Source organism: Penicillium psychrosexuale, assembly GCF_028828465.1.
Source record: "Penicillium psychrosexuale strain IBT 29551 chromosome Unknown utg000004l, whole genome shotgun sequence".
NCBI lineage: Eukaryota > Fungi > Ascomycota > Eurotiomycetes > Eurotiales > Aspergillaceae > Penicillium > Penicillium psychrosexuale.
This window is the reverse complement of record NW_026643189.1, coordinates 842,094-863,773: the sequence shown is the minus strand read 5'-3', so window position 1 is coordinate 863,773 and position 21,680 is coordinate 842,094. Positions and strand designations below refer to the sequence as shown.

General features: G+C 49.7%; 9 protein-coding genes across 9 annotated transcripts; 3 read left to right on the top strand and 6 right to left on the bottom strand.

Annotated features, from left to right (window-relative positions):
• Positions 1 to 496: 496 nt before the first annotated feature.
• Positions 497 to 1,375, bottom strand: N7518_006109 (putative transcription initiation factor TFIID, 31kD subunit; the record flags this gene model as incomplete). Its single annotated transcript, XM_057187036.1, has 1 exon — positions 497 to 1,375. One exon carries the CDS (start codon positions 1,373 to 1,375, stop codon positions 497 to 499), a length of 879 nt encoding a protein of 292 aa, XP_057038739.1.
• A 702-nt stretch (positions 1,376 to 2,077) lies between these two features.
• N7518_006108 (putative lipin Smp2) lies at positions 2,078 to 4,507 on the bottom strand (the record flags this gene model as incomplete). Its single annotated transcript, XM_057187035.1, has 3 exons — positions 2,078 to 3,918; positions 3,979 to 4,338; positions 4,399 to 4,507. The coding sequence occupies 3 exons, from the start codon at positions 4,505 to 4,507 to the stop codon at positions 2,078 to 2,080; spliced, it is 2,310 nt and encodes a 769-aa protein (XP_057038738.1).
• Positions 4,508 to 4,815: 308 nt separating this feature from the next.
• On the bottom strand, positions 4,816 to 5,484 carry N7518_006107 (uncharacterized protein; the record flags this gene model as incomplete). Its single annotated transcript, XM_057187034.1, has 1 exon — positions 4,816 to 5,484. One exon carries the CDS (start codon positions 5,482 to 5,484, stop codon positions 4,816 to 4,818), a length of 669 nt encoding a protein of 222 aa, XP_057038737.1.
• Positions 5,485 to 5,957: 473 nt separating this feature from the next.
• On the top strand, positions 5,958 to 9,377 carry N7518_006106 (Fibronectin type III domain protein; the record flags this gene model as incomplete). The annotated part of the gene is made up of 3 exons (XM_057187033.1): positions 5,958 to 6,155; positions 6,212 to 6,405; positions 6,460 to 9,377. The coding sequence occupies exons 1-3, from the start codon at positions 6,040 to 6,042 to the stop codon at positions 9,375 to 9,377; spliced, it is 3,228 nt and encodes a 1,075-aa protein (XP_057038736.1). The 5' UTR covers positions 5,958 to 6,039.
• A 347-nt stretch (positions 9,378 to 9,724) lies between these two features.
• N7518_006105 (tRNA guanylyltransferase) lies at positions 9,725 to 11,104 on the top strand (the record flags this gene model as incomplete). The annotated part of the gene is made up of 8 exons (XM_057187032.1): positions 9,725 to 9,738; positions 9,791 to 9,880; positions 10,054 to 10,185; positions 10,241 to 10,285; positions 10,356 to 10,531; positions 10,588 to 10,676; positions 10,728 to 10,832; positions 10,892 to 11,104. 8 exons carry the CDS (start codon positions 9,725 to 9,727, stop codon positions 11,102 to 11,104), a joined length of 864 nt encoding a protein of 287 aa, XP_057038735.1.
• A 189-nt stretch (positions 11,105 to 11,293) lies between these two features.
• N7518_006104 (uncharacterized protein) lies at positions 11,294 to 12,094 on the bottom strand (the record flags this gene model as incomplete). Its single annotated transcript, XM_057187031.1, has 1 exon — positions 11,294 to 12,094. The coding sequence occupies one exon, from the start codon at positions 12,092 to 12,094 to the stop codon at positions 11,294 to 11,296; it is 801 nt and encodes a 266-aa protein (XP_057038734.1).
• Positions 12,095 to 12,753: 659 nt separating this feature from the next.
• Positions 12,754 to 14,589, bottom strand: N7518_006103 (WD40 repeat domain-containing protein; the record flags this gene model as incomplete). The annotated part of the gene is made up of 6 exons (XM_057187030.1): positions 12,754 to 12,894; positions 12,997 to 13,123; positions 13,270 to 13,607; positions 13,742 to 13,808; positions 13,921 to 14,020; positions 14,277 to 14,589. The coding sequence occupies 6 exons, from the start codon at positions 14,587 to 14,589 to the stop codon at positions 12,754 to 12,756; spliced, it is 1,086 nt and encodes a 361-aa protein (XP_057038733.1).
• A 2,359-nt stretch (positions 14,590 to 16,948) lies between these two features.
• Positions 16,949 to 18,227, top strand: N7518_006102 (class I SAM-dependent methyltransferase; the record flags this gene model as incomplete). Its single annotated transcript, XM_057187029.1, has 2 exons — positions 16,949 to 17,280; positions 17,333 to 18,227. 2 exons carry the CDS (start codon positions 16,949 to 16,951, stop codon positions 18,225 to 18,227), a joined length of 1,227 nt encoding a protein of 408 aa, XP_057038732.1.
• A 1,077-nt stretch (positions 18,228 to 19,304) lies between these two features.
• On the bottom strand, positions 19,305 to 20,964 carry N7518_006101 (Set1-mediated histone H3-K4 methylation subunit Swd1; the record flags this gene model as incomplete). The annotated part of the gene is made up of 5 exons (XM_057187028.1): positions 19,305 to 20,373; positions 20,427 to 20,567; positions 20,630 to 20,718; positions 20,775 to 20,836; positions 20,895 to 20,964. 5 exons carry the CDS (start codon positions 20,962 to 20,964, stop codon positions 19,305 to 19,307), a joined length of 1,431 nt encoding a protein of 476 aa, XP_057038731.1.
• Between the last annotated feature and the right edge of the window lie 716 nt (positions 20,965 to 21,680).

The window sequence follows — 21,680 nt, the reverse complement described above, 5'->3', positions numbered from 1 at the left end:
TCCGGCAGCCCCTCCCGGCCTGCTACCCGTCATCGGTTTGATGGACAGATATCAGACTGATCCCGCCGGGGATGTCGGCCCTGGACTTTCCTGGCTAACTCGGACTCGGACCTTATATCTTTCTCTCTCTCCTCACGGCGCACACAGGCAAACAAAGCAGGCGTTTTGCTGGGCATCTTTATTACATTGCATGATCATCCCGAATGCGGAGCGATGGGATGGAAATTATGTACAATATACACAGACGATTGCATATCTTGGTTTAATTGACCGAAAGTTGTCTTCTTTATCGGTTTATTTGCCTCTATGGTCAGGCGAGGGGACTTTTACCCCAATTTGTAGACACAAGTCATGAAATAGATGCTCTCCGTGATAGTACAACCAGGACCCTGTCCGATGGCAGATTAGAGAGAAAAATGAGAACAACACCAAGCGCCAGAAACACCACCAGCCCGAGACCAAAGACAGAAGAAGCCCCTGACGTAAATGCACTCCCTTAAACATCAGTCATCTTCCGGTCCTCATCTCCATCCCCTGCCTCGCCCATGGTGGTATCTTCGCCGAAGAGATCCTCCATCTTGCCATCATTTTCATCCTCGTCTTCATTATCTTCAGCTCCATCACCACCAAAGCCCTTCCCAGCCCCAGGCTGGTGCATCACATCAAGCACTTCATCTTCCTCACCCTCACTATCCCACTCCTCCTTCAAATCCCACCCCATTCCAGTAAGACAGAAGCGCTCAGGAGGCAAGCGCATGCCACCAATAAGAACACTCTGATTCGCCGCAGGAACAGCGCCATTAACACCAGCAGCAGGATCGAAGCCCCGCGATACACCGGGCAAAGCGATACGATTCCTCTCCGACGCAACCTCCATGAGGAACTCCTTCGGCAGCCCTGTCTGGAACTGGAAGTGCAAGCGGGAGGCAATAGCCAGCCGCAATGCGGGCAGAGAAACGCTATTTACTTCGCCGGAGCCCTTTGCGCCCGCGGTACCGTCTGTTGCCGCGGCGTATCCTTCCGTTGCGAGGTGCACGGAGTCTTGTAGCACATTAGCAGTGTAGCGGTAGGCGAAGTCGAGCAATTGGAGGGGCACCCGGTCTTGGTATGAGGTTACCCCGAGTGAGGCGAGGAGCATGTGGACCAGCCGCACGTCCCTTGGTCGTCGCGTTTTTCCGCTGTCTTGGGTTGATATCCCGGGGACTGCAGGCGGTTGTGGTGCTGTTGTTGAAGCGCCCGTTGCTGGGACATGGGGTTGGGTGTGGGAGCTTGTTGCGGCGGGCGCGGAGGTCCCGTTCGTGACGGAGGATTCGGCGGGTGGTGTGAGAGGTTGTGTGATGGGTGCTGGGCCCTGTGGTTGGCTTGGAGATGCCATTTTATCTTGGATTGCTGATCAAAGATCAAGTAGGAAAGAAAGAGCGAATTGCACTGTTGCGAAAGTGGTCAAGATGTTGAATTATGTGATGATTAGACGGCCTGGGAAATGTAGTCGGGCAGCATTCCTGGCACAATTCTCAGAGGCTAGGAAACAGCCAAAGATGCAAGTAGCGTTTAATGTGTGATGGAGAGAGAGTAAGTGATGGCCAAATGAGGCCGAAAAGAAGCATGAGCTCCAGGGCTCAGCCAATATCACGCTTAGGTAATCGCGTCGCCTGCCTGCAGTCACAAGTGAACTAAATCACTTTAACAAACGGTCAAATCTACATAATGCTTTTACTATATTAGATTGTAGATCACCCTCGGATAATATATCAGGCTCTTCATTGTGTTTGAGCAAGACTATTCACTTGTTCCATTCATTACATCCCATTCTCATGATCCTATGTATGTGCGCCATGAATGTACCAAAAACAAATGCAGAAACGCCATGAACTAAAAAGAGTCGGGCACGAGCGGCCGTGTATAATGTAGTCCCCAACTCCATGTCTGCATGAAATAGTGTTGAACGTGGATATATCGCTGTCAGGGAAGTCTAATGCAGAATCTGACTCAGTAAAGCACTCGCAGACGGGTATCTATGACGCAAGAAATGCCCAGGGATCGATGCCTTAGCAAAAACATAGTGGTGGGTGTATGTTCAAAGATTTTGCGGTATCTTGGACCGGATGGGAAGTTCGGTTGTGCTCGGTTCGGTTGTTTCTTGTGGTTTCTCGATGACGGGAGACAGTTCCTCTTCACCGATAGCCCCTTCTTCGGCACCTATATCGCCTTCCACTGCCTCAATTATTGAGGCTGCTTGGTTGGACAAGGCAACCGAGTCCTGCGAGATGTAGCTTGCGCCGAGATCGCCCTCGGCCAACTCAGCCTCATCAAGGTACTCGCTGCCTTCACCATCGCTTAATTCTTCATCGTAGTCTTCTTCTTCCTCCTCTTCCTCTTCTTCCTCTTCTTCTTCGGCTAGTTCTTCTTCGACATCTTCCTCGTCTTCATCCTCGCTATCTGTTGACGAGAAGTCTGCGATCTCATGCGGTGTGTTTCTCCAGTATGTGAAGTCCGTATATTCCTCGCCACCGTCGTGTACAAGAAGGCTAGTTGGTGGAAAGAAATGGTCGAGCAGCTCTTGCATGGTCACATAACTGCTCTTGTACTTATTCAGACTAAGCAAATCCAGAGACACTTCAGCATTAGAGTTGATTGTGAAAATCCGAGTAGACGGAATGTTCACAGAACGATAACTCAATGCGTCTGTTAATCGATTTCCGAAGCCGGCATAAAAGGGATTCTCTTTGCCGCAGAAGAGGTTGAGAATATCCCGCAAACATGCCATCTTGAAAACTTCGGGTTTTCTCAAGTAGATCTCCCGCCGCAGAGCGGCCATCGTGCGATCGGGGCTGCAGATCACAGGACCTCTTGGTAGTCTGTATCCATCTTGGCAAATGCCGTGAAGATAGGCTCGTGTAGTATCAGTCTGGCCTACAGATCGACTTGTAAGATACATAATATTGTACCCATTGTTGGCAATGTCGGTGTACAACTTGGCAACTCCCGTATGCGTCCAATCGCGTCCGATCATATTGAGAACATGTCCCAACGCATCTGATTTGGTGATAGTTCCATCAATATCAGAAATCACGATCGGAGTATTGCCATTCCACAAATACATGTTTGCAGTGCAAATTGCTCTGTTGACGCTGAAAGACATTGTGTTGGCGCCGGGCTTCAGCTCCAAGGCCTTAAGTTGATCACTTGTCAAGCGAAGTGTCTTGGCATAGTTGCGGGTTTCGATGGGGTAAGACTCATGCAAGGGTGAATCTGGGGGTGTGGGAAAGCCGGGTTGAACATCTGATTTGGTTCGGTGATGGCGCGTAGTCAATGCTGGTTCCAAAACAGCGTTTTCGCCTTCGCTATGATATCCTGGGTCGGAGAGAGCATCATCGCTCATCGCTATGTTTGGTCGCATGGAGTGAAGAGTGGCTCTCCGATCGGCCATTTCCTTGGACTCTTCGCTGCTGTATATCCATAGATTACCATGTTCATCGGCTCCAATCAGTGCACCGATATCATAGCTTCCTTCAAGCTCTTCCGCAAGAATCTTGCGTGCAACAACCTCCGCGCGAAGGGCATCTTCTTCGTTGCTTTTGTAACCAGTCATATCCAACATTAGATCCCCGGTCTCGGTGACATGTGATGGAATATTAGAACCAGACAGCTTCTTTGACAGCGAAATGGCTCGAGAGACCGCTTCCTGGGCAGACAGAGGAGGACTACGAGGACGCTGTGTTTCGCCCTCGATATCAATATCACGGGGTTCATCATTCCCATTTGCAGATTGGCCGGAGAGAGATTGTTGAGGAGAGCTGGTCGAGAGCACGTTTTCCGAGAGTGTATGATCAAGCGGCGGTTTATCGCTCAAGGAGCCGTGCCGTGAACGGGCCACGTTGGATTCATCGAGAGATGGCGATAAGGGTGTTACTGTCCCTATTGAAACGGTCAGTCGAGGGACTTAGATCGAAACTAAGTGTTGGAGATGTGTCTTACCCATGTCCGTATTTGCCCGTAACGGCATCCCCATCGCCGGCGGGGTCTTTGCGCCTTCCGACAATGCATCCCCGCTTTCTTTATCTAGGTCAAGGTAGTCTGGTTCCTGCAGCGAAGGTAGAAGATCCGGTTCGCTCTGGGCTCTTGGACTGGCTGCTGGAGATACCAACGGCGAGGTCTGCAAGGATGCGGGGATGTCATCGGTCGTTTCAAAGATGAAGAATGCCTCGCCACCCTCTCCTAATTTCATGGCATAGTCTTGTTTTATCCCGTTCACGTTGAACTCCACCTTCTTCTCGAATGGACGTAATAGCGAAAACTTGCCAAACCGGACATGAAAGGGCGAACAAGCGAGGGTGCCTTGAAGAGAAAAGCCAAATCAGTTATCGTGAATTTCGCCTCTCGGGGAACTGTAAATACCATCTTCTTGCTCTATGACAATGACATCAATAGCCCCGCTAAGAGTGGCCGGATTGATAGAATTCCATGTCTTGGAGACAGAACCGCTTATAGAGCGATAGAGCTGCATCCCGCCAAATGGGTGTCTAGCACCTTTGACAGCTGGGAGTGAAGTTTTCCAATCCGAAGCAAATTCTAGAAATGCAGAGGGACAAAAAGAAGAAGACTGAGACCAAGTTGTTGGAGAATCGGGGAAGTTGAACTGAACCATGTGACACTTGGAGCAGGCGGACAACCTCGGAACGCGGAACCAGTTGTCCCGCGGAAGCTCAAGTATCAAACTGAAAAGCCCAAACCCCGGTTGCAAGTGTTTCCATATCGCGGGGTGTCAGGATGAAATCTGTGTCTTTTTCCCCTTTCGGTTGAAGATTAATATCTTCAAGAGCGAGGTGGAGGTGCCCTTGGATCCTCTCGCATTTTGGTGCGGGTTTTCGTACGATCTCCATTTTCTGGGTGGGATGGAATAGGAGTCGCGCCTTGAAGCTCCCATTTCTCAATAGTGATCTTTCCACGAGCATGCACTGTGATCGAGAGTGCGGTTCTAACTTCTCCATAACACTGGGATAGCCAAAAGTTCATATCTTCAACAAGCTTTGTCCGTGTTTCTGACCACGCGATTTCGACTACCATAGTCGGAAATTCCTTCAAGCGGCCTGATTGTATAGGGGTCCATGAGTAATCCGCCTGTTTATTCATCCCCGACTGGCCTCTCACTGATGCTTTGGTCATGGGTATAAGTCGGTAATTGTCGTCCTTAGGCCAAGAACTAAATATGCTGGCAAAAGAACCGCTTGCGGATGAATGTATTATGGTCTGCATCCTAACAACAAGACGGTTGCTAGAAGGGTCGTAAGTATCCCATGATGTTCTAAGTAGTCCTTCTTCGGAATTCTCAAAACAATCAAGGAAGGAACGCTCATCGATAATAAAGACAATATAAGGGTTAGATGAATCCTCCAGCTCCCGGTCTAGGATCTGGAGAGAATCCTGGATTCCCTTATACTCGTATGTTGGAGTTGTAGAAGGAAGAACGTCTTCATATAACATAATCGTCTTAGTAGATTCAAGGTTTGGTATATACACGCGAACTATAGACACGTATTTATAGAGTGTACAACATAGGCTTGAGGTTTCTTTCTTAAGTGGCAAATGACAACATAAAACCATCATCTAGGCAAAATCCTTAATAGCACGCCACGATATTGCTATGAGACGATGCTTACATATGGAAGCTCACACAGCCGTTCCACGGGTTGGAACTGAGAAGGCATCTAGAAGGCATTCTAGATAAATTAAGCAAACAGCTAAAAAGACATCTCAAAAGATATCTCAAATATCCAAAATATACTCAAAATATTAAGATATCGGACAATTATAATCATGAAATTGCAACTGCTGTAAATCATACCGTCAAAGTATAGAGGCCGTACTCCGTTTAAGCGGTCTATGCCGTAGCGGCTGATCTCCGCTGTGGCGCTAACCTATTTTGGGTGGCTAATATTCCGGGTCACGTGCCTATCCCACCCACTCCGGAGAGCATTGGCGATCCTTGCAATTCTCCTGTATCCCGCTGCCCACGTCCAATGGGTTACAGACGTTGGGATGTATGAGCCCCTATACTTTGCATTTGACGCTTACCCAGCAGTGGTCCCTCGCGTGAGAGTGCGAGGCGTCATGGCCCTCTTTCTCGCCGTCTCGATCTTGTGGGCTTTGATCTGGTAAGTCCCTTGGTTGTTCCAGCATTCCCTTTGCTCAGCTGACTCAATTTATCAAGGCTTCTCTACCGTGCCTGGCAAGTCTGCCAGACTTCAAATGAGGTCCTAGTTGAGAAGCTCGGTCTCGACATTCCTCCGCCGCCAGAGGTCACCCTCGAAGAGATCACAGCCCGTGAAATCCGTCTTGCTTGGAAACAGCCCGACTTTCATAACTCAATACATAAGCATATCATTCAGGTGAATAACACGAAAGGTATAAGACATACAATCCCTTCTTGTCGCTAAACAAAGCACTAACAGTCTCTAGTCGGTGAATCCAAACGAGCAGAAACAGCTGTGGAAATATCAAATCTATTGCCGGGTAACATCTATCATATTTGTGTTCTTTCCGTTAGTGCCGCAAACTTTCACACACCCAGTGCGATCCTCCATGTCCGAACAAAATCTCTTCCGCTGTCCGAAGCCCAGCAGAATGGCAGCGCCGGGGGTCCAATTATCCGCGCATCGATCCCCAGGTCTACAGTAGGTCTGCCGACTCCATCCGCCCCGATAATGTCCCGTGAGCATAGCGCAGGCCAATTACCGGGGAAACGGCCCTCGGCCGGACGGAAAAGTTCGCCCGCGACTGGGGACGTTTCACACGGGAATTTCGAAGAGACACTCAAAAGCAGAGCCAGAACTGCCAAGGATGAGACTTTGGAGCAATTGGCAGACCGCTTGAAGTCGTTGCAGCACGAGAACGAGAATGTGGAGAAGCAGGGGGCAGAGGAGGAAGAAGAGCATATTGCACTGCTGAAGGACCTTGAAAAACAGCGCAGTGAGCTGCGGAAGCGCGTCAGGGAGAAGGATGAAGCAAGTGGCGATTTGAAAAAGCATGTCTACAAGCTCGAGAGCGTCAACCGAACTGTACAGGGCGAAAAGTCAAAACGCATGAGACTCCTTCAGCAGAAAGAGGCGGAGCGCAAGAAGCGCAAGAATGACATCTTGCGATGGCAGGAGAAGATTTCACACATGAACTCCGATGCTATACAGGCAAAGGATGACAAGGCCAGAATTGAAGAAGAAGGGGCGGTGCGTGCAGATGAGGTCCGAGCCAAGATTGCAAAAGAACAGGCGGAGATGAAGACCATCGACGATGAGATCCAGGATAAAGGAGGACGGGTCAAGAAGCTCGAAGAAGAAAGAATGGGATTACAAGAAGGCGATAGTGAAGATGGCAAGGAGCTGGATCGGATCGACAACGAGCGAGCTCGTCAGTGGGAGCACAAGCTGGGCAACCTACACGCACGTTATGCCACACTTGTGAATCTGCACGCGCAAGCCCAGCAACAATATCAAGAAGCCCAAGAACGTCTAAAGTGGCTCACAGCCCAACGACCGGGCAGCTCAGGGCCCTTTGCCTTCCCGACCTTGGATCTCGATATGTCGAATATTGCCACCATTCGGCCCCGTCGCCATCGCAGCTCACTCAACAGCAATATGTCTTCCCCTTTGAACTTCCCGGCAGTCGAAACCTCGTTTTCAAATAGCGTCAACTACAACCCGTCCGGTCACTCGCCTACATTCCCTCCGAGCTCTGCGTTTTTCAATATCAATAACGGTATGGCCCTTACAGGCCTGTCTGATCCACCTGAGATCATGCGCTCGGATACGGAACTTGCTTTCAATAACCCGCAAATGAGTCCCCGTGCGGATGCCCTGTTGCCATCCGATCTCCTTGGAGACGAGGAATCGCCAGAATTCCCACGATCTATAATTCGTCCAAGATTTGCAACCATGGAGGCGACCAGTACTACTTTGGATAGCTTCGGTCACGGCCCAGCATCGCCTGTCTCTTCGGACAGTCGAGCCGGCAGTATCTTTGCCAGCCCACTAGAGACTCAAAATCGGCGGGACGAATCCCAAGGTGCTCATTTGTCTACTGCTGGAGAAGCCCCGAAAAGCGCATCCCGAAAGCTTTCTGGTCTTTTCGGGTTTCACCGGCCTCGTGGAAAAACCCTGGCAGATGAGTCTCCTATGCTGGGATCTTTGAAACCTGGTCAGAGTCAATCCTTCCCTCGGAATATTGACGAGCTGGATCCAATCGGTGCGCGCCGGCGGCGATCGAGCTACACCGGTAACTGGGCAAACCCGATGTCATTGTTCCCTCGAAGCAACACGACTGGCGTTACCATGGACAGCTCTTCTGATCATGCGCCCTCCCGGCGAGCTGCTTTCTCAAATATATTCTCATCCAGCAAGTTTGGCTTCGGCGGTGCTGGCACCCGTGGGGATCCCGATCTTAGCAGTGGATACAATCAATTTAGTCCGCGACATGATCCTATTGATCCATCATCGCTTCTTGGTGGCGTTCGGCGCGGTTCTCTGTCCCCGCGACCTTCGTCGACCTCATTCGACACACCAAATCAACTTCCACACCCCTCGACGGACAACCGCCATTTCGGGTGGCCATCGACTGATAATGCTGGGCACCGCAACAGCCCGCTCGGATTTGACTGGGCCGCGCCATCCAATTGGTCTCGAGCTCCTTCTCGACGGCCTTCAATCCAGTATGGATCGTCAGGTCACCTTCCTCTCGGTCTAACCGGCGAGCCTGATTTCGTGGGGGACACATTTGATCGTCATCATCGACCGCTCCAGGCACCGATTGGCACTCGTCCGTCGTCTTCTCATCGGCCGCTGACCCCAAAGCTGAATCCCGCTGCTCCGGCATTCACGGCCGTTCTCACGGGCGAGAAGTCGGAAATAGACGCAGACAAGGGCAATGATCCCGATAGTCCCTTTGGTCTTCACGAGTTCGATGGATCTCCTTCGGAGTCTCGCACATCTCGCTCCGTATCCCTTTTCACTGGCGATTCATATGAATCGTTGGAGCGCATGCCATCTGCTACTTCCTTGGACAATGCCTCCAAGGAGTCGTTCATTCGCAAGATCACGCGCAAGGGTAGTTCCAGCAAGTTCAGCTCCTGGAAGGATCGCTCGGGACTTTTCTCTAAGAAAGGTGAATCCTCGCAAGGTGATATTGACGAGGATGCCACCAGCGAAGCGCAGCTCGGCAAGAGTGTCGATAGCACTGTCTCAAGTGTGACATCCGCCGATCGCTCCACCCGCAGCAGCTTGGGATTCTTTTCTCGTAAGTCTCGCAAGTCTGACAAGGCCAGCGAGACTAGCGAGCGAGCCAGTGAAGCTGGCGATGAAGAGATTCCTGAGATTGAGAACTCATGATTCTCACATGTATCTCACATTATCTATAGACCATCTTGGTTTGTCCTTTCACTTTCATTTCCTAGATTCTTAAGCATCCTCCCTGAAGGTTTTTGATATGCATCTCAACAACATATTAGTTTTATTTGCGGATTTTTGATTTTACATAGTCATCTGGATGTATCTAGAAATTGTAGTATATCTGGTCTTCACAAGAAATTATTGCATTATCCTAATCAAATCACTTCAAGTCCTCAAAATCTAAAACCTTCGAGTTGGGGCAAATGCGGGCGGGCAGAAATCGCACAAAATGACACTTTCAATCTCTGGACATTCATCACTTAACATCAAAGTCCAGTAGATTAAAAATGGCGAACTCTAGGTAAGCACTGGAAATTCTAGAAAATTTCAGTCCGGCTACTAAATGAACACAGATTTGAGTACGTCAAGTCCTTTGAGCAGCCGGACGTGCTGCTCCCCAATACGTGGATTGTGGTCCGCATTGATGGACGAGGATTTCACAAGTGAGTCTCCATGTCTTGTTATTTGGGAATGCCCTTTGCATGAGGAACCTTCATAGAAGAAGAAAATGGCAACTATATATCCGTCTTCTATGCGTATATCTCACCAAGATATGATGCTATGACTGCTGTTCTAGTTCATGCTCTCGTTTCTGTTCGGAGTCTAACCTATATAGACTCTCTGATCACTACGCTTTCGCGAAACCCAATGACCGCCGAGCACTGGATCTGATGAATGCTGCGGCGGTTGAGGTCATGAAAGAGCTTCCGGACCTATGTATCGCCTATGGAGTCAGTGACGAATTCAGGTATGTCCAGCTCGTTTCATCGCTATCCTTGCATTAACTAACAGTCTTCCTTCAGTTTTGTCTTCCATCCTAACTGCCAACTTTTTGAGCGGCGCAATGGGTGAGTATTTCTTCTTTGCTTATATCTCAGTGGTATAAGAACGGCCATTGATAGAACCTCTTCCATCCAGGAAACTAGTGACCACCATCGTCTCTACATTCACAGCACACTACATTTACAAATGGAGCGAGTTCTTCCCCGAAAGACCTCTCCTGCCACCGTATCTACCCTCTTTCGATGGGCGTGCGGTCATCTACCCGAATAACCAAATTCTCCGCGATTATATGAGCTGGAGACAGGTTGATTGTAAGTGGCTCCCAATTCCCTTTTCGGACTACATCCGGCTAACTTAATATCACTAGGTCATATCAATAACCTCTACAACACTACCTTCTGGACAATGGTGTTGCAAGGTGGAATGAGCAATACAGACGCCGAGCAAGAGCTAAAGGTATGCTATTGTTCTTTCAGTTCGAATTACAGGCAATTGACTTGATACCAGGGTACTGTGTCTGCCGACAAGAACGAGATTCTCTTCAAGCGGTTTGGAATCAACTACAATAACGAGCTGGAGATCTATAAAAAGGGCACTGTTCTTTATCGCCAGGTATGTCCTAGTTTATATGTGTTTCTTTCTGTTTCGGCCGTTCTAATATTTCTCTACAGTACGAGCTGGAGGAACCAAAGCCTACAAAATCACCTGCAGGCGAAGAATCACCGGTGGTCGAGTCTAAGCAGTCAAGGTCACAGCAAGACAAGATCCGCAAACTGCGCCGGAAAGCACAGGTCGTGGTTGACCATGTCGACATCATCAAAGATGAGTTCTGGGAGAAACGACCGTGGATTCTATCAGGTACTCCTGGAAAATTACCAGCGTAGCTTAGCTCCAACACAAATCAAAAGACCTCTACATTTCCTATGGTTGCAATAGTCAAGATTTCGCCAAACAAAAAGGGTATCTTGATTTCTAGGCGTAAGAGAAAAACAGGTATATGCAGAATTTTGTACCTGGTCCTGACATGCATGTGAAGCGCTCAATATCAAAATGCGTACAACGAAATGGACACATCAAGCCTTAGCTTCCTTCTTATCCTTCTTCTCCTTTTTAGACTTCTTTTTCGAGTCTTCAGCGCCCACATTATCTCCTATGCTCTTAGTCTTCTTGCTCTCCTTCTTTTCCTTTTTCGCCGCCTTCTCCTCTAACCGCGTAATAGCCTCATCCGTCCCCGTAGTCTCCGCCCCAGTCAGATCAGATTCCTGATCAATCGACCTGGGCGTTGGATAATCCTCCTCAGAAGCAGTCCGCTTCTTCTCCTTTAAAGCCTTCTTCGCAAGCTTCCCAGCAATCTTCTTCTCCTTCCGCTCCGCCTTCGCAGCCCTCTTCACACGCCTCGCCTCCTTCCTCTGCGCCTTCTCCACCTTCCGCGCAGCCTTGGCCAGTTTCTTAGCCTTGCGTTCGCCCTCGTCCTCATTTTCCCGCTTGCGCTTTGACTTGGAGGTGGACGTAGACGTAGAGGTAGAAGTAGACGCGCTCTCGTCTTTCTTCCCCTCAAGCGTCCCAGCCAACCCATCCCCCCTCACAAAATGCCGATAAAGCTCGCTCGTCAGCGCATTGTTCTCGCGCGCAGAGGTCGCCTCGAAACTGTCATTCCCGACGCCCTTCAGCGCGTCTTCGAACCCGCGCAACCACCACTGGTTCGTCGGGTCTTTGGTTGTCTTCTTGCCCACGCCGTGGTTGTTGGTTTTTCGCGAGACGAGCAGTGGTCGGGTTAGGCCTAGGCCGCTGTGTGCGCCGGGTCGTTTGTTTGGGTTTAACGGGTTGCCGGGACCGGACCAGCCGTGCTTGATTAGGTAGGCTTGGGCGTCCATTTTGTGGTGGTGGTTCTTGTGTTTGCTCTGGATGGAGGGTTTGGGTGGGTAATGGGTTTGAAGGTTGGTTTGGTTTTTGGTTTTGGGTGTGAGATTCTGACTTGGGTATGTATGTATGTTGTGGAATTGGAGGAGAGGGGATTTATGGTTGTTGGTCCCTTGTGCAAGAAAAGTTTTGATACGGAAAAAAATGTTGGAGATAAGATTCGACACCTGAAGGGTCAGGTTGTGTAGGGATAAATTGACTGTTTATTTATGTTTACTAATTATGAATCTCGTTCACAATTCGATAGAGCTTAATCCTGGGCGCCTTTTTGGCATTTTCTTCAATTCAAAGTTGGTTTCTTTTTTGTGATTTGTGATTTAGAAAAAGAACCAGAGCTAAAACCATATAAATCATGCTCATTGGTGCTCGGAATGGACGTGGTTCAATTCAACATTATACCCTAACAGAGGTCATGGTCCAGTAATATATCTCAACCTACCACATGTAGACTACTAACCCAACAACCAACTTTTTCTACGCACAGCAATTCCACAATAAAGACATAACTCATATCATCAAATTGCAGATCTATTTTTACCCACCCCAAACACCCAACGATACACAACAGACAACCGTCAGCAGCAGATGCATTCACCCGCACACAGTACACAGACTAGTACGGCTTGAACCTATCCTTCTTCTTCTCCTTTGGGCGAGCCTTTGCAGAACCAGACTGGACTGGAGCGTCGCTCTCTTCTGCAGGTCTCCATGCTCGCACGAAGCCATCTTCACCACAGGTGAAAACGGATTGACTCTAGAGGACATAATTGCATTAGCGAGGGTTATAAAGAACGAAAGCCAAGAACAGGCCAACAGATATAACACACAACAAGAAAATTAGTATTAGAAAACTTACCTGTTCATCCAAATACACCGAGCGTACAACCTCCTCGCAATGAGCACGGGGCAAGCGCCACAGATTATCCCGGTCTAGCTTCCACGACGGGCTGGAAATAAGTGGGACAAGATCGAGACGGTTGTCGCTGCAAGACATAGTTAGCAAATCCAAACACCCACGAGCCCAGCCCACGAAAACCCAAACACAACAGCACGTGTGCCTGTCCGACTTCGTCTTCCGAGCACGAATACAAAAAACCCCAAAACAAAACAAAACAAGAAATAAACATACATCTTATTCCCAGCGGCAATATACGGTCCCTGCGCACCGAAACACAGCTGCGCAACATACTCGCAGCCTAGCGGGTCGCGCACGTCACCGAAATGCACGGGCTCGGGCTCCTGCGAGGCATCGTCTGGGTCCGTGGCTGGGTACACGGAGAAGTGCTCGTCGTGGCTGAGAGCGAAGATGGTGCGCTCGGACAGGAAGCCGGCATGATGAACGGAGCCGTGGTTGATCACTTGCACCAGGGCTTCGTCTTCGTCGGTTATGGTCGTATCGTAGATGTTGACTAGGCCGTCCGTGCTGCCGGAGAGTAAGATGCTGCTGCGCGTCGGGTGATATTGGAGCTGTGTACCACCGGTAACAGGCAAGGTGCCGATGTAATGGTTAGTCTGGCTGGTGCTGCATGTGGGGTTTGGAGTAGGTGTTGGGTATGTTGGGTTGGGCTTAAAATCTTGATTCTTAATGGAGGTGCACTTACCTCGGTGATATCGTCGTTGTGGCTCTCCACGTATTGGAGGCGGAATTCTTGGGGGGAGCGGATATCCCTGTGTGAGTTAGTGGGTCTGGCACAGCTGTTTTTGTCTGACATATCCCGATGCAATTATCGATGATAAAACTGGGCCTAAGAAATAAAAATGAGGTATAGATGAAACATACCAGAATGCAACAACCGCCTGCGAAGAGACAAGTTCCGTCCCCGCAACAATAGTGTTCGTCTCCGGGTTACAAGCCACAGACAGAACCGGCGACTTTTTGGCTAACATATAAGACAATGTATTAGCAAATAAGCATTTAATCAGAAAGCAGCAACAACCCCAACCAAGCCATCGCCACCCTTGCACCCAAGCGCCGAAAAATTCCCCGAAACCCAGTAAAAGACCAGCGGAAATGCAGCACCAAAACACAAAACGCACATGTGCCAGCAGGTTCCCGAAGACAACCCAAAGAGGCAATCAATGCATAAAATCCAAAAAAGAAAACAATAAAAAAAAGCTTAACTGGAACAAACTCACCCGTTTCCATCTCCACAACCGGACTGCCATTCCCAGCCCGAACATCCCAAACCTTGACCTTCCCATCGCGGCCACCCGTAGCCAAGAGGTGCGACTCACCCATGGCGAAGCTGCGCAGCGCGGTCACACCGCCGCTGTGACTAGCAGTCGAGACCACGGACCCGCGATCGAGATCGGCGGCGTCAAACATGCGCAGCGAATCATCTGACGAGATGGCGGCGAATGTCCCCGGCGCCGAAGGGACGATGGAGTAGATGTAATTATCCGCCGGCAGCGACAGAGTCGATGAGGCCACTGCTTTGAGGGTGTGCATTGTTGAATTCCCGGGGAGCTGCTAGTCCCGGTGTCTGCAGTGTGGCTGGATTTTTTGGGTTTGATATAGAAATGTTTTGATCTCTGGGGTGATCGGTGATCCCGCTGTGGCTGATGCGAGGGGCAGCGATTAGTTTCCGAGTGATCGATTATCTCCGAGGATGGATGTGCAGTGTGTACTGGTTTTTGGTTTTATGTATTATTAGCGTGGAAATTTAATCAATTCGTTTGGATGAGGTTCGGAGTTTGGCTAGAATTTTTTTTCTGGCGGGACGTGGGGCCAATATCTGTCGGAGTACGATCACATCGATGTACATCCTGTAGTTCTTACGGAGTCCGGAGTCACTAGTTAATCTGTCTAGGTACATATGTACATACATGTACTCAATATAAAATATAGCGATAGAATGAAGAATAATCCTTTGGCTTTCTTTGTAAAACGAAATAAAAAGATCTCCTATTCAAAAATCAGGGGCAAAAAAAGTACGTACTCCATACGCTAGATGTTAGTCCCCCCGAGACAATGCACTACTCCTGCGAAGCCCAATCCCATGGTCTGTCAGTCCCAAGCGTGTGGGTTGCGCAGGCCGGTCGATCAATCCTCCATGACGAGCTGGTGAACAATGACAGGAAAGATCAGCACGGACTCTGAAATATTCCCGTACAGAGGATGTACCCTGCAAGGAGAGCACCGCGCTCGGGGTTTGACCGGCGCTAGGATGATTTCTGTGTACGGAGGAACCTATGAAGAGGGCTAGTACTCGGTAGATCCCCAACAATGGCCGGGAGATGTTTTATTAGTACGGAGTAGTAACGGAAATCCGCGCTCGGGCCAGGGTGGAACCGGTGGCCTGGGAAGCCAATGGTCTAAAGGGGAAACATCTTGGGCTATCGTTTTGATGGGAATGTTGACACGTAGAACGCAGATATCAGTAGGGGATATATATAGATTGCAGGGTTGGGAGGAAATCAAACAACAGACTTGACACGAGTCAGGACCCAGTGCAGTGGTCTTGGGGTCATTCTTACATATCACAAACGAATAAATCCATGGATTACCCCGAGGTGCAGCTTACTGCCAAGAGGTGGTATCTTACTTGATTCGCTCGAATGTGGCATCCACGGACCCAGGGCTTTGGGTTGCGGTGAGGGGAGATTCATCAGTCCATGCAGACGTTGTACGAGTTGGTTCTTTTAAGATGACTTGTATGACGAGTCGGAGGGCATAGGTATATGTTGTATTGAGGTGGCACAGAGATGTAGATATTGATACATATATAGTAGTACATAGTGTACCTAGTATAGTATACCAGAATACAGTACAGCAAGTAACAGCGCCACGCTTACCCTAAGTTACCAAATAAGTAACTAGACGCCTTTTACCACTCCGTTGGGCCCTCACCAAGTGGAATCCCTGGAAATGAGAGGCCCAGACGGTCCGCATCCCGCTAGGGCGTGGGTCGCCTTTTGGTCCACGTCGATCTAGCTCTTACGGGGGTACGGAGTGTACGGAGGGTACGGTATCGAATATGAGGAGTTGAATTATGTATACTGAAGCAAAAGCAAAGAAAGCAAAAGCAAAACTGGAAGAAGCAAAAGTAGAGCAAAAGACTATACCAGGATCAACCAAGCCCTAATTGGTTTAGCCTTCCTTCAACCATTGCTCTGGGATGCCTTGCATAAGGTCTACATATGTTGTAGTTGTGGTGTATGTTGTAGGCTGGAGGTAATATAATATTATTACTAGTTATTCGTATAGTTATTTCGTACAATAATGAATTGTCAATACCCAACTATTCATGAACAAATCCTTTAAACCCAACAGCCAGTACCGGTAGCGCGGGTCGTACTTTTCCCTTTCCATTGTACTTCTGCAAGTTCTGCAACTTCTTCTCATTCCCCTTCTCTTATCCTCATCCTTGTCTGCTTCTTTTTATTCTCTCGCTTTATACCCGCACCCCGCTATCCCCGTGGGCCCGACGGAAGGAAACCACAGCTTCACAACCTTAAAACCCTCCTCTTCCCTTCTCTTTCTGAGGAGTTGCAGGAAATAGAGTTGGACCTGATCTGAGACTGCACATCGACCTGTGATTTGTGCTCGGTTCCTGGGAAATTCGAATCCCTGAGCTTCGCCCGACCGTGCAATCGGCCGGAACCTCTCGTTTAACCCGAGCTCATCATTTGCTCGTGGGCTTACGCTGCGCTTTTCGCCGCGCGCAGCTGATTTGCTCTTTTATTCTTGTTTATTTTTATACCTGGCATGATCCGTCGATCTGAAACCGCCTTACATATCTTGCGCCATCATTGATTGATCGCCGATAGCAACACATTGCCTTACAGTCTGACCCCACATCGCCAGAATGTTTACGAACGGGGATGCCAGGCTGCGACACCTGCCTCCCATACATTCTCCACCCCCGCCCAAACGGTACAAGTCCGAGTCAACCTCGGCGAGTGATGCAGGCCACTCCAGATACTATTCACACTCCTTGGCAGGAAGTGATCGAGTCCGATCACGACAACCGTCTTCCGCGATGGACTTGTACACCTTGATCGACAGAGATCCGGTCGATAAAGATCCGCGCAGGAACGCTCGCTTTGCTAGCAATGGATCGGTGGCCACACAGGCATCCCACGCCTCGAACGCATCTCAAGTGTCGCGATCGTCTCCTATCATAATCTCCGATCACAAGTATGTCACTCCATGCTCAATCGTGTAATCTATGACTGACCTCTTCTCACAGGATACCCGAGAAATACCCGCTTCACAAAGAGAACGGCCGGTTATACCATGGCTACCGGAAAGGAATCTACCCTCTCCCGTGCGACGAGGAAGAACAGGACCGTCTCGACATATTCCACAAATTGTTCACCGTTGCACGGGCCGAGGATGGCTTGCTCTATGCACCACACCCCACCGGGTCCAAGATCCTCGACCTGGGCTGTGGAACGGGTATCTGGAGCATCGAGATTGCGAACAAATACCCGAATTCCTTCGTAGTCGGTGTTGACCTTGCGCCAATACAACCGACCAATGTCCCAAAGAACTGCGATTTCTACGCCCCGTTCGACTTCGAAGCGCCCTGGACCATGGGCGAGGATTCATGGGACATCATCCACATGCAGATGGGATGTGGGAGTGTCGCAAATTGGCCAAGTCTCTACCGACGGGTCTTCCAGCATCTCCGGCCGGGCGCCTGGTTTGAGCAGGTCGAGATCGATTTCCGGCCCCGCGTTGAGGACAAAGATGGTGAACCGGGACGTGCTATGGCTAGCTGGTACTCGACCTTGAAGCATGCAACGGAAGCTACCATGCGGCCCCTGGCCCACAGCTCGAACGAGACGATCCGGAATTTACAAGAAGCGGGCTTCACCGAGATCGACCACCAGATCGTGGGGTTGCCTATGAACCCATGGCACCCCGATTCGCACGAGCAGAAGGTTGCGCGCTGGTACAATCTCGCTATCTCCGAGAGCGTCCAGCCGATGTGTTTGGCTCCTTTCAGTCGGGTTCTTTCTTGGTCTAGGGAGCAGATTGACCGCATTGCATTCGATGTCAAGCAGGAAGCGTTCGACAAGAAGATCAAAACATACAATCTTCTGCACATTTACCAAGCGCGAAAACCTGTCGAGGAATAAGCCGGATCCTACCCACATGATGGTCGAAGGGTAGCTAGTACTTCAAATCGGAGGTGATCTCGACAGTGCTGGCTTTGTCCGAGAACTACACTCGCTTTTGATCGAATTCAAAATAGACCGGGTCGCCGCTCACAGACTTTGGCTGGCCCAGAGTATGCACTTGCCACGTTATGTTGAACGTGCATCTGCTGCAAGGGGCTGCAACTAGATGTTCGCTCCGGAGCCAACGACTTTCAGCACAGCTTTATGATTTTGTTCAGAACAGACATATTATCCCCGAAGAGTGTTGCCCTTATAGATTCCACCCGCAACAGCCGACAGGACTATGAACATTGTTTAACTGACTTCTCAAGGGTGTTTGCGCGATTGACGGCTGACACGATGTGTATGTGATTATTCTTCTTCCTTTATTCCTTTCTTTTCTTTCTATGCACCCACGGCTCCCTCGAGTCTCTTTTTCTTTCTATTCTACTATACTCTACTCACTCTACCCTTTATTTCTCTTGTGTCTTTTTTTCTCTTTCTCTGCATGCTGGACTTTGCATCTATGGCGTTTTCGGCTTTAGCCAGGATTTCTATTTCGATTTCGATTTCGATTTCGATTTCGAATCTTCTCGGCTTGTGATATATATACCCAGATTATTACCTTCCTATAGTTTCTGACACTTCCATTTGCTACCTAAATGATGAGTCGATATGTCTCTTTGGAATCAACACGCTCTTCGTATTCTTATCTTTCTCTCTATTTCTGTACTTGATAGCTGTAGATTCCATTAGCTAGTTATGTTGTCAAGGCAGTTTCTATTAGTTATTGCTCTCTCCGGTCTTAAAAGATATACAAATACAGCTCTGTTTAAAATAGTAGCACCTAGACCTTTTAATCATCATGATATGGCTGCATTGTCATACATTCATTGGCTACAGTAAGAACCAAAAGAAAAAAAAAACCAGAAGCCCAACCAACGCCCAGTCATCTCCGCCCTAAGAAATGAACGCCGCCGTATGCGAACCATGCTAGTACAGCCATCCAACAGCGGAGGCAAGGGAAAAAGAAAAATGAGACACACAAAAAAGGAACTATCGCCGCCGACTCCTGGTAGTACCCTTAGAAGCCCCATTAGCCGCAGGCTTCTCCGAATCCCCATTGGCACCCTCCTTACTAGTCCCAGGCGTCCTCCGCCGCATAGTGCCCGGCCCAACAGCAACGACATCATCACCGGAATCACTGTCCTCGATATCCAGCAAGACAGGTAGGTTAAACGGCTCAACGCCATCAGCGTCCCCCTCCGCCGAATCAAGCGTCATAGCATCCGGCTCTTCATCCTCCTGATCCAGCCGTCGTTGATGCACCTGCTCGGCCGGGTGAACGTCAAATTCATCCTCCGCCTCCATGTACTCCACGTTCTCCTCGACCTCGCCGAAATCCGGCGCCAGCGCCGACCATTTCTGCGGCGACACGATCGACCACGTGTAGATGCACCCGGTCTCCAGCCCGCACGCCACAACCATCGGTCGGCTCGGGTGCCACTCCACGACGCCGAGTTCCTCCCGCGGCCCTTCCAGTATCTTGACTAGCGACCCGTGTCTGCGTTCCCACACGTAGATATCTGGGTTCATGAATGTGGTCGCGGTGACGAACTCGCCTGTCGATGAGAATGTTACGTGGTTCCAGCTGAGTCGGTTGACCACGTCTTGGAACTTGTGCTCCACGTGCAGTTTTATCGCGGATGGTTCCAGGTCGATCCCCAGCTGCGATAGGTCTGGCATTAGCACTGTGCGGATTACTCGGTCGGAGCTGTTGACGAGGAGGTCGCGTCCGTTGCTGGCTAGCCGGAGGAGGATTACGACCCCGTTGCAGAGGCGCATTGAGTGGATTGTCGTGCAGGTTTGCGTTTCAATTATGTTGATCCAGCCTTTTGAGGTACCGGCGATTATGTGGTTGCCGAAGGCCGTGAAGATAGTTACGCATGTTGAGTGCTTGGCGTCTTGCGCTGCTTGTTTGGCCGCTACGGCCGGATCGAGTTCTTCGCCGTCTGGGGCTTGCGGTCGGAGGGGGGCGGAGGGGAGGATTCGTTTGATTGGTTTTGTGCTGGAGACGTCTACCAGTACTGGTTGGTCTTCGAAGAGGGAGGCGACGAAGAGGAGGCTGAGACAGAAAGAGTTAGTTGTTGAAATATCCGGGAATTGTAGAAGCCGTACTGGTTGAATGGGTGTAATTCGGCGATGTATACTGGCGCCTCAAACCGGACTGTGCGGATTCGTGAGCCGTCTTTGAGATCCCAGAGGATACATTTCCAGTCTTGGGAGGAGGTGAGGAGGTAGCGACCATCGCGAGACCAGCTGGGAATGGAGTTAGTATTTTGGGTTTCGGTCGATCGGTGTCGAATCTGGGGAAATTATACCTCAGAGACTGAATCTGTCGCGTGTGGCCTTGCAACTTGCGCGCCACGCCATTAGTTTCGATATCGAAGATCACCACTGTGCCATCTACCTAGAGCATTTCTTAGTCTCCAGGTTGTTATATTCTTTGGTTTGGGGTTCACGAACTCGTCCGGAGGCAAGGTAGTCGCCTTTGTGGTTGAAGCTTAAACATGTCGCATGGCCGCTGCCTATATCGTGTTGGCTCAGTCAGTGATGTTCATTGCTAGAAGTATGAGTCGCACATACTCAGCTTCTCCGTCAAGGTATCTGGGTATTCCTGCGCCAGGACAAATGGATCGACAAGTGAAAGATTCATTGCGCTAGGTGTGCTAGGTGCGTGTAGATTGAGATGAATATTTGAATTCGAGGTGAATCCTCAGCCTATTAGAAAGGCTAGGATAAGAACTGGTGTTCAAGCATCCAGTGTGAACTCCAGAATATGGTGAAAGGCGTAGTGATAATAAGCATGGTCCTTCTGCCGGTGTCGATAGCCATAGAATCTGGAAGATGCGGGCGGTGACAATAAGCCATCTATAACCCACCCTCATTGATGCCTACTATTGATGCCTAGGCCATTCACCGCTTTCATTCACCATAGTGGAAGGCGCATTAAATCTGCCGTTGCCGACCTTTTGGGAAGGTGCCCCGAGTTCTGCCAAAGCGGTGAGCCCCCGTTTAGACGGCAACCATCGTGCAGGGAAAACTCAAGCCCCATCCCAGTGAGGCGACCTCAGAACATCACCCTTTCATCTCCCCGACACTCCATCCACCCACCGCCTTTACAATCCAGGAGGATCGCGCATTCTCATCGCGAGACTTCTTCAAGATACTGTAAAGACGATCTTCTTTGCAGCGCTCTTTTTCTCCTTCTTTTTTGCTCCGTGACGTTCGGGACCTATAGGTCGCCGGCGCCCTCGTGGCAAGGGCTGCCCAAGGCCTCAGCCGGCCAGCTGCTTCCACACCACCTTCTTTTCATCGTCGCTACGTGTAAATTCGACTTCTAGCTTACGAGCAAGTCTTTCGCTTCATTTT